Below are 16169 nucleotides of genomic sequence, written 5' to 3'. Positions count from 1 at the left end.
ATAAGAGTATGGGTAGTAACCCCATTGTTTTGGCTAAATTCCATTCTATGTTTTCATTATCTAGCCTACCTAAAGTTACCTCTTATTACAACTGGTCAAGTACTTTCTCAGTTCTCCACTGAAGTGTAGTGGATGCTAGCAAATAATGGCTGCTGTGCATCAGATAGGTGGGTGCTGCAATTCAGTGGTCAATAAATTTAGTCCTGTCCTGTAGGTGTGTGGGATGGAACGAAAGACATTATACAAAATCAAGGAATAATTCTTCTACAATTACACCAAAATTTGATTTGATTTCATCACCCGTCTTTGTTTTAAGAACCTGAATAGAAAATGTATGCAATCATGCTTACTGTATATTGTACATGGTATTTCCGGAATACATACAACACACCTTGCAGTGCTGGAAAGCTGTGTGCTTGTCATTGACACCAAAGACTGTTCTGTAACCCTTTAAAAGAAATACTGAAAATGCAGGTAAATCTTTAGCAGCCGGACTGAAAATCATGTAAGATCAATACATGCGTTTAAATCAAAAATAGAAAATAAGAGTCAGAATGTATGCTAGTAGTTATGAAAAACTTATTATCAGAACCAGAAGTGAATAGAATGACTAGAATTGCAGGTGTGTGGGTAAATTTGTACAAATCTTATAAATTCCAGGTTAAGCACATTAGATATATATATATATTGAAATACCTGATGAGTTCTCACATAAAAAGGTAAAAACAGTCTAGGTATGCTTATGACCTTGTTCTTATGCCATGCGATGCCATTTGAAGAGGGAGTATAATTTATATACAATTAAAAAAATATATATGCTGTGATACTTTTTTCCCTCAAAGCTGAGCGCTGAATCGGATAGTATACCTAGTGGCTGAAAAAGTATCAACACATTTTCATTTTTATATGTAATATTGAAAGAAATGGTAAACTGCTTATGCCTTATACACAGACAGAATACTCTATATGAGTTAATATATTTAACAAATATATTTACTGCAGTAATAGGTTTAAAAATCACAGCAAAAAGAATTTCCTTTATATTACATTATTTACATTGGGACACTTCAGTGACTACTCACATTTCATTAATCCATGTATTCATATCATTTTAATACTTTAAGCACAAACGTTTTTAATGAAAGTATGATGGATTGTAATGGTATACTGTTATAATGTTGACTTTGGGTAACTGACCACTAAAGGTTCACATACATCATCAGCTCTGTATCAGTGCAAGTCATTGGGATGTATAAAAGCAGCCTTAGCAGCTTTTTTCATAGAATCAGTCTAACCTTCTTCATTTTAGGTTACCCTTTAAATGTCAAATGGTTATTCTATTGATATGGTTGAAGTATTTTCTATGCAGTTGTATCTTCTGGCTTTTGAAAAACATTATTCAAGATTGCTGCATTGAAACATTAATAAATCTGCAAGTTTACAGTTAGTATGTTTTGAAGAACAATAATGAAACACATTGCTTATGTGAGACTCAGAAGGTGTCACTTTTACCTAGATGTACAATGAACAATTTATTGTGCAGATATTTAAGACTGGGACTATCCAGGCCAGAGCAGAAGTGATGCTAAATTTTCTACTATTGCCTTGCAATTAAAAGAAATATTCAATTATGTATTCCAAGGCAGGTGCATTTGCATATTTATACTTCTTTAAAATGTAAACCTGGAGCACAGTAGGGTGCTGCACATAGACTGTAAAAGGATATACTGTATGTATGACCTTGCATACAACCAATATCAGGGTTTTATAGCTTTTAAATGAACAAATTTCTTCACGCTGGTAATTTTATATTGCATGTACAGCGTATTCAAAAGTCAGAAGCCTGCTAATCAGCAGAGGCAGCTATTGCCGATGTTAATCTCACTGTTTCGGTGTTTTATTTTTAGCAGTGATTTTTTTTTTTATTTGGGGCAACTTAAATGTTGTATCATACCTTCAATAATACAGTAGAATATGTTTTAATTACAAGAGTTTTTAAACATCACCCCAAATGTTTTCTTTGATAAATCAGTTTTTATAGTTCACCAAGGGTACTAATAAATGTTGTGGCTACTGTACATCTGTGCTTCTGTGACAGTATTGAACTTTATTTTAAATGCTACAGTACTCCTAAAAACATTAAAAGACTTATCCCGATTATAACAATTAAAGCTACAAAATGTTTACATGAGAGAAATAGACTGGAACAGGTTATGTTATATTTCACTATTCATTTGTGAGCATACTCATGTCGCTGTGTTAGTGGATACCGAATGGAGAAACTGAAAAATGGGTAATTAACTGAGACCATGAGAAGATTCATATTATGTAAACTAAATGATAATCCAGTCCAATCTTCAAGATTTAAGTATAAGATAAGGGTCATAAATAAGGGATTTGGAAAACTCTTTTAGGTTTTCTGTATTTCTTTTTCTTGAACTGCTTCTATTGTTGGATCCTTTTTCAATGCTGAACAAGATCTTACAGGGACAGCATTTGAGCCCTGGGCTCAGTTATGTACCTTAAATACAGCAAATAACCAGATAAAGTAAGTTGAGAAGTTAAGAAAGTTGAAAAGTGCCAACATACAGTAAGTCTATGAGAAATTTAAAAAACGATAAACTGCTGTTCCACAACAGATTGAATGTTTTATAACAATACCTCCTGAACTATTCCTTTGAAAAGTCATTTAAATTTATAGTAGAGCCTTTCCCCCAAAGTGACAAATTACAGATTAATTTGAAGTTAATTTGCTTCAAGGTGGAGTGAAACTTCAGTATGAACAACATGATAATATACAGAATACTGAGCAATTGCTGTAATTTAATTATCTTAATTTTATTGTACAGTAGATATGTGTACTTTGAGGTGGTACAGATTGCCTCTTTATGATTCAGCTCTTTTTAAAGGTTACTATGCATAGGACTCTCATCTATAATAAAGAGCTTGAAACAGACACTTTTTTGCCTCAGGTTCTTTTAAAGTAACCAAATTAATTCATGTTATCATATTTAGCATCCTAATAAATTTTAGAGTTTCCAGATTTGCTGAGTTTTATACTGCAAACAGTTTGCTCAGATTTTGTTCTGGAACAGGATCTTCAGAATTCTTTATCAGTAATGTTAATTAAGTAGTAGTCAGTGTTAAATAAATTGAAAATATCATATTAGAAGAAATACATTCCCTCAAAAAGGAAAAGAGAAGATTTTTTTCTCTTCATAAGAGGCTTGTTGTCTATGCTTCAAATTACAAAAAAATTGTTCATATGAAATAGTTTGTAATCTCAATAAACTCATTCTGCTTTGGATTTATAAATATTTTTCTTCATGTGTTAACCCTGTTTATAGGATTCTAGTAGACAGGGAACAAGAACTGCTAGATTTATTCTTATTATAGTTTCATCTTGTAAACATTTACTGGACTGGTGTGATAAATAAAGGTAAATGCTGGTAAAAGCATTGTAATAAGCAGAGCACTTAAAAAGGTGTAATAAAGTAGGATTTGACTTTGCCGTGCCACATTTTGACAGACATCTGTTTTATTCCTGTGAAATTCAGCTTCTTTTCTGGCAGTTTTCTTGTCATATTGCCATATGCCGTAGTGTCATTCCACCATATGGACCATGTGTAATAACTCTCCGACTCTCCTTGGTTCCATAATCACCTTACTTTCCCAGACTTCTGTCACTGCACCAAAACAAAGGATTCACAGATTGCCCTGCATTATCTGGACTACGAAAACAAAGAACTCAGGTTTTATATATAAATTTAAGTATTGACTGCCTTTATTAGGACTTGCTTGCACTAAACATACAGTTCATCAACCAAAAATGTAATTTAAGCACTGTGTTGAGTTTTTTAATTTTACATTGACATGCCTCCATTCACTGTGGACTCTATTTCCACTGAATAAGCATTAACCATCTGTTAATCTCTCTAGTGTAGCTTTGTCTTAAATTATTCTTAACTTTTGCATTTTACTTAGAAATTGTACAATCAAAAGTACAATGTATTAGATACTAGAAATTAAGAATCTAGTTCTGTAGATGGAAGAGAAAAATCTGTAATTTCTGAGAATGTAAAATTTATCTTTTTTTTATCTTTGCCTTAAATTATATTTATGCTCACACACAATAGACCAAACTAAAGGGATTGATATCCCTTCTTCAATCTAAGTAATACTGGCATGTCAAATTACTTTTATCACATCTGCTCTTTAACATACCTTGAAAAAGAAAAAGCCTTTTAGTCTTTGAAGTCCTGTTTTTTTTTTTCAAGACACCTCATTTTCTACCTGCTATAAAAGTCCCTCTAGGAACATGTTCATGTTTTCACGGCACTGCAGAGTTTAATGGGCTTAGTGTTGGAGCCTTCATTGTCATGGCCAGGACATACAGCAAGATGGAGGGTTTCGTTGAACCTGCCAGCGCAGAATGTGAACAGGTGGGTCTGGTCATCAACGCCATAGAACGATATAAGTCCAGCTGGATAGCTCAGGTAGGTTCCGATTTTCTTGAAGTTTTTGCTGATGGGGAGATGATGAGAGACTCCATTGTGCCATGCTGTGTAGTCCCCATTAAAGAACTCAACACACCAAGACTCTTCACCTCTCCCCAGCCAGCAGGTCTCCTCCCTGCCCTTGCGGGGTATTCTGGGATACGTGAGTCCCAGCTCCCAGTACGTCTTACCCTCCACATCCGCTTCCCAGTAGAGCCTCCCATCTGAGAAGCCATCACAGCTAATCACATTCAGGGTAGTGTCAAAGCGGTCCGCGCTCTCTGGAAATTCCTGCCATTCCTTTGTGTAGGTGGCAGTGGTGCCATCTGGGGAAATGACCAGATTAGGATGAGCAGTGTCGGGGTCCAGCCGCACCTCTGTGACATCTCATTTATGGAAGGAAAAGGAGAACAAAGAACAGTGGTGTGAGAACAGTGTTTCCGAATCAAAGGGTTAATGACTACAATGTTCGTTAGTAGGAGAATTCTGGAGATTTTCAATAGTCAAAATAGTGAATGTAAACTTCAGTCAAAGATTTTTTAAGTCCCAAACTCAAGCACTTTTAGTTTTTTGCATTTTGCTTGCTTTATGGCTTTTAAATAGCAGTTTTGTATTTGCAAATAGCTTGTCATTTTTTGGGGAAGAAAATGTACAATTCACTTGTAATGTCAACAGGCCTTAACTCCAAGCTACCAGCTGAACTATGCCTTGAAATTCAAGGTTTAGCATGTACAAATAGCTAAAGTGGGGAGTGAAGTAAAATACAGTAAATATACGTGCATCTCATCATTTAACATATGTACAATATGGATATGGAATGTGCCATTTCATTTTACAAAGCCATAGGCTTAGAATAATCACTGAAGCTCCACCAAAGTTAATACTGCAAGATGCAAACTGAGGTAGGAAAGCAAAATGAAAGAAATGAACAAGGAAGTCACTTACAGCTTTCAAAGACTTTTCTGGTTATGGGAATCTGAGCACGAATGAACAGGAACAGATTGTTGATCAAGCTTAGGATCTGATTAGACTTGTAGTCATCCAGTTGGATGGAATCAGGGAAACTGATGTTCATAATAGCTGTAACTCTGGTGGGAATAAAAAATAACAGATGGGCCCACAAGTAATTTTCAAAATTAGTTAACAAAAAACATCTCTTTTGTTTCATTAAAGGGAAGCTGCTTTTCTGGTCACAACTGAAACCACCTTTTCTGAGATATCTCTGTCATTTTTTTCTTGCTTCAAGTGTCTTATTGTGATTGAAAGTTGAGACATTAATTTTGTAGGTACAAACTGAGGCATATCATAGCTTTTAATTTGTTTCACATAGGCAGTTTCTCTGATAATGCTTTAAAATATTATGTGCGTATGTGGCAAGGTATACAGGCCCTCACAGACTACAAGAGGAAGAACATCTGTGCACCTGCCCATGATGCCTTCCTGCCTAACAAGCTCAACATCTTCTATGCTCGGTTTGAAGCCAACAACACAGAACCAGTCATCAGAACTCCACCCTCCGCAGCTGACCAGCTGCTCTCACTCTCTGCAGATGAGGTGAGGAGATCTCTGCTAAAAGTGAACACACGCAAGGCTGCAGGACCCGATGGCATACCCAGTCCCGTCCTCAGAGCTTGCGCCAATCAACTGGCGGGTGTATTCACAGACTTTTTCAATATATCTCTGGCCCAAGCCGTAGTCCCCACCTACTTCAAGACAGCCACCATCATCCCAATACCGAAGAAAACCACAGTGACATGTCTTAACGACTACCGCCCGGTGGCACTAACACCTGTCATCATGAAGTGCTTCAAGAGGCTGGTCATGAAGCACATTAAGGACACCATCCCAAACACAGTGGACCCGTACCAGTTTGCCTACCGGTCCAACAGATCCACAGATGACGCAATCTCCATTGCCACACACACGGCCCTATCCCATCTGGACAAAAAGAACACATATGCAAGACTACTATTCATTGACTTCAGCTCAGCTTTTAACACTATCATCCCAGAGAAACTAGTCAAGAAACTCAGTGCACTGGGTCTCAACACCACCCTCTGCAACTGGATTCGGGACTTTCTGACAGGCAGGCCTCAGGCTGTCAAGCTTGGAAACCACACCTCCGGCACACTAACTCTGAACACTGGGGTCCCCCAGGGGTGTGTGCTAAGTCCATTGCTCTACTCCTTCTATACCCACGACTGTAAGGCCAAACACAACACCAACTCCATCATCAAGTTTGCCGATGACACCACAGTTGTAGGTCTGATCACAGATAATGATGAGAGGGCCTACAGGGAGGAGGTCAATCTCCTTACAACGTGGTGTGATGACAACAACCTCACCCTCAACGTCAGCAAAACCAAACTGCAAAAACTGCAAACCGGACATGCCCCTATCCACATCAACGGGACTGAAGTGGAAAGGGTCAGTAACTCTAAATTCCTTGGCGTCCATATCACCGAGGACCTCACATGGTCTCTCAACACAACCTGTCTGATCAAGAAAGCGCAACAGCGCCTGTACTTCCTAAGACGGTTGAAGAAGGCTAAGATCTGTCCCCAGATTCTCACTAACTTTTACAGATGCACTACAGAAAGCACACTGACAGGCTGCATCACAGTGTGGTATGGCAACTGCAGTGCTGCTGACCGCAAAGCCCTACAGCGGGTGGTGAAAACTGCCCAGTCCATCACTGGGGTTACTCTCCTATCTATCCAGGACATTTATGACAGTCGGTGCTTGAGGAAAGCTCTAACATCATCAAAGACCCCACACACCCCAGCTACAGACTCTATGATCTGCTACCATCTGGAAAACGGTACCGGAGCATTTGGGCCCGGACTACCAGACTCAGAGACAGTTTTTACCCCCGCACTATCAAACTGTTAAACTCCCAGCCTCTCTCACTCCCACCTCACCTCTCACCCATGATCTGGACCTCACAGTGCCTTCTTTCTTTCTTTCTTTCTTTCTTTCTTACCAAAAACCCAAACACACATTGTAAATCTATCTCTGCCACACATGTCAAAGGCTCACTCCCCATAATTTCTATCCCTTTATTTCATTCTGTTGATGCATTTTTTTTGCACATTGCCTGTTGTTGTTTTTTGCACACTGCCTGTTGTCTCTGTCTTTCTTTTGTTACACAATTGTATTGTTGTTGTTGTTGTTGTTTTGTTTTCTTGTACTACTTATGTCCGAGAGCTAGCTAAATAGCATTTCGTTATACCATATACCATGTATATGAGTATAATGACAATAAACTTGAACTTGAACTTGAAAATATCTTAGCACTGTGAAAAGGATTTAAACTGCAGAATTTAAGTTGTAGGTCTTGTGTGGGGTCAAAGTTATTTCAGAACTATTCACTATACAAATGTAAACTGTAACGTCACTCATCATTTAGGAACTTGACTGAAAATGACTTTATCGCAATAACTGCAAAATGGAAATTGTGTGCATTTTAAGCAATCATTTCTTATTGCTAAGTAGTGCAGTTGTTTGTTTACTACATAGTGATCAAAGTTAACCTTATAATGGGGTAGACTCTGCATTATAACAGTGTAGACTGTGTACTAGCAATAGTATACATTTGTGGATATTACAACGATGGTATATGAATTCTTCGTATAAAAAATACAAAGGCCTGTTCACTCTAAGAAATCATGTGCTTTTCTATCAATAGTGTCAATGGTGCCAGCAGCCATATCACCCTGCAACTCACAACTGGCAACCCACTGAAGCTAAGCAGGTGTGAGCCTGGTCAGTACCTGGATGGGAGACCTCCTGGGAAAAACTAAGGTTGCTGCTGGAAGAGGTGTTAGTGGGGCCAGCAGGGGGTGCTCACCCTGCAGTCCATGTGGGTCCTAATGCCCCAGTATAGTGACGGGGACACTATACTGTAAAACAGGCGCTGTCCTTCGGATGAGACGTAAAACCCTCAGTCCTGACTCTCTGTGGTCATTAAAAATCCCAGGGCGTTTCCCGAAAAGAGTAGGGGTGTAACCCCGGTGTCCTGGCCAAATTTCCCGTTGGCCCTTACCAATCATGGACTCCTAATTATCACCCTCTATGAATTGGCTACATTACTCTGCTCTCCTCCCCACTGATATCTGATGTGTGGTGAGCGTTCTGGCGCACTATGGCTGCCGTCGCATCATCCAGGTGGATGCTGCACATTGGTGGTGGTGCCTGTAAAGCGCTTTGAGTGGAGTGTCCAGAAAAGCGCTATATAAGTGTAAGCAATTATTATTATTATTATTATTATTATATAAACAACCAGAACGTTTTCCCAGTGACAGATAGCAGAGACTGATAATGGAAACACAGGGTAGTTGAAAATGACAGTAATGGTGCAGGGAATAGCAAGACTTTAGCAGGTCTTCCACAAGTGGTGGAGTCTACAAAAGGGACTTCTCTCCTAAGTAGCATTAGCCTCTCCTGAACTGTTGATGCCGATGCGTGTTCTGGTACATTGACCCCATTTTGTAAAATGGCTAAGGGTTGGATTTCTGCAACTGGAGGAAGAGATCTTATTTTTCAAAAACATAATCAGTTGTTTAGTATGAAACTTTCAGCAGTGCATTATCTAGCAGAAATCTTTTGACAATTGCATTTCTTCTAGCAATAAGTGTCACATTAGAGTGTGTTGGTGGTGCCACCCCAATCAGCCTGCCAGTTTGTTTGAGTTTCAGAGTTAGTTTTTGACCAGACTTTTCTGCTGATCATCTTAGACAACAGGACTAGTGTATGAGACTATTGTATTTTACTGTATAACAAAGTGAACAAATTTACACCCTAGCTTTGATAATCAAACAGGTATGTTTAGTTTATTTGTGCCTACCTGTCTTCGGTTTGTAAATTCTGTTTGGGAAGAACAATACAGAGAAAGATTAACCATATTTGCTAATCTGTGAGTTGTCATTATGATGCACAGACAAATAATCCTAATCATCTACACATTTTAGATTCACAAAACCCAAATATCTGCACAAAATATTTACAATTACACATACATATATTAGAACACGAACATATCTCTCATTTATTGTACTTTACAACACAACTTTATAAGTAGCTTTACAATTTACAACTTTACAACTAAATGATAACTAAAAATACAAGTCCAACATTTCTTGGAAGTGTGTTAGCAGTTCCTGTCTTGATGAAATATGAAATTGTGCCCTATCAGCAATGGAACAGAGTGGTTGATTAAGAAACTGATGAATGGTTACAGTTCATCTGTTTGAAGGGGGAATCCACGTTTATTTTCTGAAAAAAGGCACGTGCAATTGATTCTTCTGTTACAGTTCAAAATTAATTGATTTGGGTCATATGAAAGCCTCAGAAAGCCTCTGTTTTTTTAAAATATTTTCCAGGATTTGCATGTATGGGGTTTTTATTTGGTATACTGTATGTGCTTGGCTGAAAAGCCAGTGGTGGAAAAGTCAGAATCCCCCCAGAAAGGTGCACAACATACAAAAACTGCAGAATTGTCTGTGTGTTAAATTTGCATTCTGCCTTATCGTAAGGATTTGTATTTTTTCATTTGTTACTTTTACCGTCTTTATATGTTGCTCCTGTGGATTGTTCTGTTCCAGCTGTGCATTGAGCTCAGACAATTCCAGCTCAATGTCTTGAGTAACCAGGTTACATTTCTCTAGGAGGTTGTCAATGCTAAACAGAGCTGCATTCGCTTCCATTTCCAGCTGGTTTAACGTGACTTTCAAGTCCTGGTCTAGCACTCTTTTTATATCTTCGAACTTTTTGGAAATGTTTTCCCTCACTGCTGTGGATTTTTTCTAAAAAAAAACAACAAAAAAGCAAAACAAAAGGTATCTGTTATGTTTTTGTCTTTTTTGCCCTATTTCTTCATTTATATGTATTTCATCTTATATGTATCCTTTAAAATTGCTTTTCTTGGAATATATTTGTTTTAAATTGAAAGTATTTATTAAAATAAGACAATATTATTATGCTAATTTATAACATTTTACTGTGTGTTAAGGATGTTTTTGATTCCCTGTTGGCTAGTAGCAAGTATTTGGCTTAATTAAACCTTGAAGAATATAGTCTATTTATAGACTATTTATATACTATATATAGACTATATAGACTCTATATAGTCAATACAAATAAATCATATACACATACTGGGAGCTTACAAATAAACAGAATAAAAGTGAAGTGTACTAATTAAACAGTTTCAAGGGTAAGAAAGGTCACATTTTTCACACTGACAAAATTTAACTTAGATGTACTTTCTTTCCTAAGAACAATTCCTGCTTATTAATACTACCAAATGTGATCAAAGGGTAACTCCATAAAATAAAATGTATTGTTTTTGCTTTCATTGTTTTCCTTTTCCCTTAATTTAACCAATGCTGTTGTTTTTTTAATTGCTGGCCACTGGAAAAATGGATTTACTTACTGTAATCTCCGTTTGTTTTGCAGTCAGCTTTTCAATTCTGTATTTGACAGCTTCTCGTTGCCTTTTCAGATGTTCCTGCTGCTTTGTGAGCACATCCTGCGAACGAGAAAAGAAAACGTAAAAGAGAGGAATATGAACCATACAGTTTAAGCACAAAAAAGAAGAGACAGGAAATTGCTCACTTGGCATTGTGGTTTCATGGCCATTGCATCAGTCACCCAGGTAAGTAATTATATAAATATAAAAAGATATGCTTTAACAGTCCTGCTTTCCAAGGACAGCTCAGTTGATTGTGAAATGATTCAAAAGGTAAGTGGCATGCTCATGTGTCCTCTCTTTGGAACCCTCCCCACTGACGTCCCATATGACTTTCAGGTACGCAAGTTGGATTTAGAACAGATATATGGACACATGCAGTTATAAGGTTACAGTGTTAAATACCAGCATGCGCTGTGCAGCACAGGACTGAGAACTGACAACACCTGCCAAGGTCCTCAGCTTGAATTGTCGCAGCTAATAAATTTCAATCCAGGACTGCAAGTGGGATCCCTGCTTTCTGCCCATAGGGTCATTCTGATGCAATGAAAGTCTGTGCAATTTGCAGGTGGTAAAGGTGGTATTGATGTCAAGGGCATCCATTTATAGTCCTTCTTTTTGGCTCGTCAGACCTTCAGATGTATGTTGTGAGTTTGCCGAGCTGCAGAAATGAACTTTGCTCTCAGTGCCATTACCTTGTCATATTTTTTTTAGGAGGCCTGGCTGCCATGTCTAAATGGAGCATTATTGCTGTGCTTTATACAAATGGTTTCCACTGAAGAGACAAGGAATCGGCTTACACTAAAACCAACATTTACAAAGGTTTAGTACACAGCGAACATTAGGAAAAAAGCATCTGAAGCTCCTACAGGCAGCAGTATTGTAAACTACCGTTGTAAGTCTGAAACGTTTAATTTCATTTAAAAGTAGAACAAAGAAACACACAAAGTTCTCATCAGACCTGAAGGTCACAGTTGCAAAAAAGCACGATTCTGTAGCACGTAAAAAAGGCTTCCACAAACTCAAATACACACAGTTTCAAATGTTTGTGATGTGTGAGTACATGCCACCAATGCCAGATGCAGGTTAGCAGTTAGATAGATGTAGTTTGCTCTGTAACATGTAGACCAGAAATGGAAACTCCAGTCCTAGAAGACTGCAGGATCGTTTCACCTCTGATCTTAATTACTGAATTGAACCAATTTCATTGTTATATATGTTATAGTGTTCCTATAAATAAAAATATAATTGGTTTCAATTGAAAGTGTTTTTCAAGATTAAATATAGAAGAACCTTGTTTTAGAATCCCTTCAAACATTCCCATCCTATTTTATTTTTTTGTACTACATTAATTGTTCTATTCATTAGTCTTGCAGGTCATGCTCTATTTGGAATGAATGCTATGATAACTATACAAAATAATAATTACTCTTGCTTATTATGATGTGCAAAGCAGTTCTAACAGACAGGCATTGATATTTGTACTAAATACCATCAGGCCTGAAATAGCGTCTTCCTCTGAACAAGAACCATCAATTAATGTTTTCATAAGCAGAAATACTTTTCTGTATCTCCCTTAATTTGTTGCTATACCATTCTCATAATTGGTGTTGTCATCATGCTTTGAGTTTGCCACGTGCTTCTTGTGCTTGTGTGATCACTGAACACTGAAATGTGGAGTTGCATACTGACTCCAGCAAATGCTTGTATTTTTTCCCAACAATGCATCTGTTATGGACAAGACGAAGGGTTAGCCTTGGATAGAACACATTTGTGTACATGTAGGCAAATGTTAAAGACATACTGTAGGCCTTTTCACTGATGTATCTGCATTTACTCCTGGGCCTTTTTTATGCACAGATGTGTTTATGACAAATTGATGTTTATATACAGTATGTAGCATATGCACATATACACAAAACCGCTTGTTTTCTTATCAATCCTAAAGGCAGTTTTAAAACTTTTTATGTATGAAGTCTTTGCAAAAAGCTGTAATTCCTAAGTTTCAGTATATGTTTCAAGAACCTTCAAGTACTCTGATGTTATGCAAGTGTTTATTAATGTACAACTTTGCAGGGGATCTTTCTAAAAATATCAGGTATCATTTAAAAAAAATGCATTACATCATTATACCTGTTATTGACAATTCATAGAGTATAATATTGCCTCTTTGATTAAGTATCAAAAATTAATATCTGGGAATACCCATTCTGTTTCTACAAGAGCCACCAGCTGTGAAGACTCATAACAACACCTCTTAATAAATTATTTTTTAGACTCATCAGGGAAATATTGAGTGGGAAACAAATATGCCAAATATGCCAGGGAATCCCTAATTACATCTGGTCAATAGAATTAAGATAAATACAGGCTCCTAAACCAAAAGCAATAACCCTGAATGAAAAAGGAGAAACTTCCTGAAGAGTTTCCTAACCTAATAAAAATTCCATGAACAGGGTGCACTATCCAGTAGCCTCCCTGATACACATCATTGCATTCCTTATCATAAATGTGGACTGTAAGCTTTCCAGTCAGTGTTAGAAATTCCCTCTAGCCGGTTCACATTCTTCCCTGAGCTAAGAGGTACCTTTGGGCTTTCATCATGATAAGGGAGTGGACTTTCCCTTGCTTGAAAATGGCTGCAGGTACTGTTTTGTACTTTCTAACCTGCTTAATTGTATTTCATTTGGACCATTTTATGTGCCATTCAATACATTTCACAGAGCAAAATCTAGAAACCTTTGTATAATGTGTGCCTTGTGCAGGCAGTGGGATGAAAAACTGTCCCTTGTGAGGTGACCAGTCAGTGTGGTGGAGGCTACATTAGAGAGTGTGGTAACTTTGTTAACTCTGCGTTCTCCTGCTTGGTGTGTTTTCATTTTGGTCAAAGCCTGTCTTTTCTGTAAATGCTTTATCTTTTTGCTTTAACTAAATGAATGTTGTTTTTGGGGTTTCTGTGTATTTTTATGTAATATTCACAGTTACTGTATATGTATTAAAATGCCTTTGCTGCAACAGGGACCATTATCTTTGGGATGTAAATATTCTGACAAATGTCTTGATCTTTAAATCAATAGTTTGGGGGCAGCTGTGGATAAATTCTAATAGAAGTACAGAACCAAAAATTCTCTCTCTGTATCATCTGATAATGAATTACAGTCATTCAAATGGTTCCACCTTAAAATTATAATCACATCTCCTGTCTCTTCTGAACCAGTATTCATCCTAAATGCAGTTGTGGATGGTGAAGCTCTTCTTCATGAGCAGCAGGTGGCTCAGGGCTGTGGAAGGGGCTCAAAATGATTGGGAAATACTGGGGAAATTTTGTGCAGGGGAATGCAGGCCAATAAGAGACATTGAAGTCTTGAACTAAATGTGTGGACATGTAGTCCAAGCTGTCACTCTGTGATCCTTGAAGAAAATGGTTGATTGAGGTTTTCATCTATGTCATAATAACATATAATGAAAATAATAACCCATTTCTATATTTTATTTAAAATGTTTTATAGAATAATTGTGAAGGAAGGCTGGTATGAGTCAGATGTGTAAATTATCACAAAATGTCAAATCTAAGGTATATAAGGTATACAATTTAAAAATAGTTGGTTTATATAATAAACAGGTATAATATATAGCTTTTAGAAGCTACTTAATAGTATTAGAATGTCCAGTGGTAAACAAAAATGCTATGTGTAAAGCACAGTTTTTTACATACTGCTTAGAAACATTTTCTTTTTAGTTGACTGTGTGGAGTTCTGATTATCCCAGCCTAGATTCTAAAGTGCAGAAACATTTGATGTGTAAATATTTATTTTATGGAAATATTTCTTAAATGTGTGACGGTAAATTAAAACTTTAATCATAGTGGCCACAACAATTTCTAAACACATCTCCTGATGTTGGGCTTCCTTTCCCCCGAGGCTTCTTGTGTCTGCTTCATTGGAAACCCCCATCAAGTAGTATGTTAGGAATTTGTGATTGACGTCTATTTGTGAGTTAAACGTTTTAGTTACTATTTATACTATTCTCTTGTCAGCTTTTTACCAGAAGGCCGGCTCCACCAGTTACCACTATAATATAAAACTGACATGAAAATTGTATAACTTATATATTAAGAATTTTATGGCATGGACCTCTTTTTTCTGTCACAGATGTCTTTACATCACAGTTTGTAACTGTGACAGGAATTCTGCCACGTGCGAGAAGGACAAAGGACGATGTGAAACATTTGTATATACTGTATACTGCACATTTTCCATTCTTAGAATTTCATTTAAGTTTTTTTTATTTTTAAAATGTTACTCAATATTTAGAATATAAGTGTATATGTTCACCTGCAGTATATACAATTGAAGAGAATAAGCTGAATGTCACCAATGCCAATTATGTTTTTAGGCCTCATGAACCTTTAATGTCTGCCTCGTATCCATGTTTATTGGATCTGAACAATTTAGCTTTTCACTAACTTTCCATTTTAACACAAGTATTAACAAATTAATGCTCCAATGCACTATGACCTCAATTTTTAAAAGAATGAATGAATGTTTATATCATGTCTGTTTTTATAGTTTAGCTGGAAGATTCTAGTTTAACATAAAGCATAACAGTACACAAATGTTGTGGCTTATTTTTGTGCAAAAGGTCATATTTATCCCTCTAATACAATAAGAAATATAAATCTTTTTTAAGAACTGTTAAGTAAAAGTGTATTTATCTCCTGGCATTTTGTGGCTTTCAAATGAAAATGCTTGAGGACTTGATAGTGTTACGCATACGGCCTCCATTGCTTGTGAGAGCTGGCTTACCAGAGCGGAGACGTCACCGCCCTTCCCTGTGAATAGCAGGGACCACAGCCGCCGGGCTGACGGGAGATTTCCCTTTGGCTCAAGAGTCTGGGTCCCTGTTGAGTGACACTGGAGGCCCGGGTTCGAGTCCCCGCAGCAGTGAGGGCGCCCATGTATACCCCGGAGCGTTACAATATACTGTAGGACAGAACTGATGAAAATGAGTGTCAGAAATTACAAGTAAATATATCCCCAGTTATGTGAAAAGCTTAAATATTTTGGACATACATCTGCTGTAGGTCAGATGAGATTAATGGAAAATAGCTCAAATCAAACGTGCCTTAAGGAGATTAATGGGACCTCGTTGTTTACAAAGGTGAATGCACATAACCGGAAAGTTTGCTTGTGACATCATATCAC

The 16169-nt window shown here is 37.2% G+C and overlaps 1 protein-coding gene across 1 annotated transcript; it reads right to left on the bottom strand.

The window, feature by feature from the left end:
* Positions 1-2770: 2770 nt before the first annotated feature.
* Positions 2771-11287, bottom strand: LOC148661680 (zinc-binding protein A33). Its single transcript, XM_088635751.1, has 6 exons — positions 11112-11287; positions 10930-11025; positions 10061-10300; positions 9343-9362; positions 5442-5584; positions 2771-4882 (listed from the first exon to the last, which is right to left on the bottom strand). The coding sequence occupies exons 1-6, from the start codon at positions 11133-11135 to the stop codon at positions 4323-4325; spliced, it is 1083 nt and encodes a 360-aa protein (XP_088491877.1). The 5' UTR covers positions 11136-11287; the 3' UTR covers positions 2771-4322.
* Between the last annotated feature and the right edge of the window lie 4882 nt (positions 11288-16169).

The sequence above is a fragment of the Lepisosteus platostomus genome, chromosome 6 (assembly GCF_059453375.1).
Source record: "Lepisosteus platostomus isolate fLepPlt1 chromosome 6, fLepPlt1.hap1, whole genome shotgun sequence".
Lineage (NCBI taxonomy): Eukaryota > Metazoa > Chordata > Actinopteri > Semionotiformes > Lepisosteidae > Lepisosteus > Lepisosteus platostomus.
Note: the sequence above shows the minus strand (reverse complement) of the source record. Positions and strands in the feature narration are given on the sequence as shown.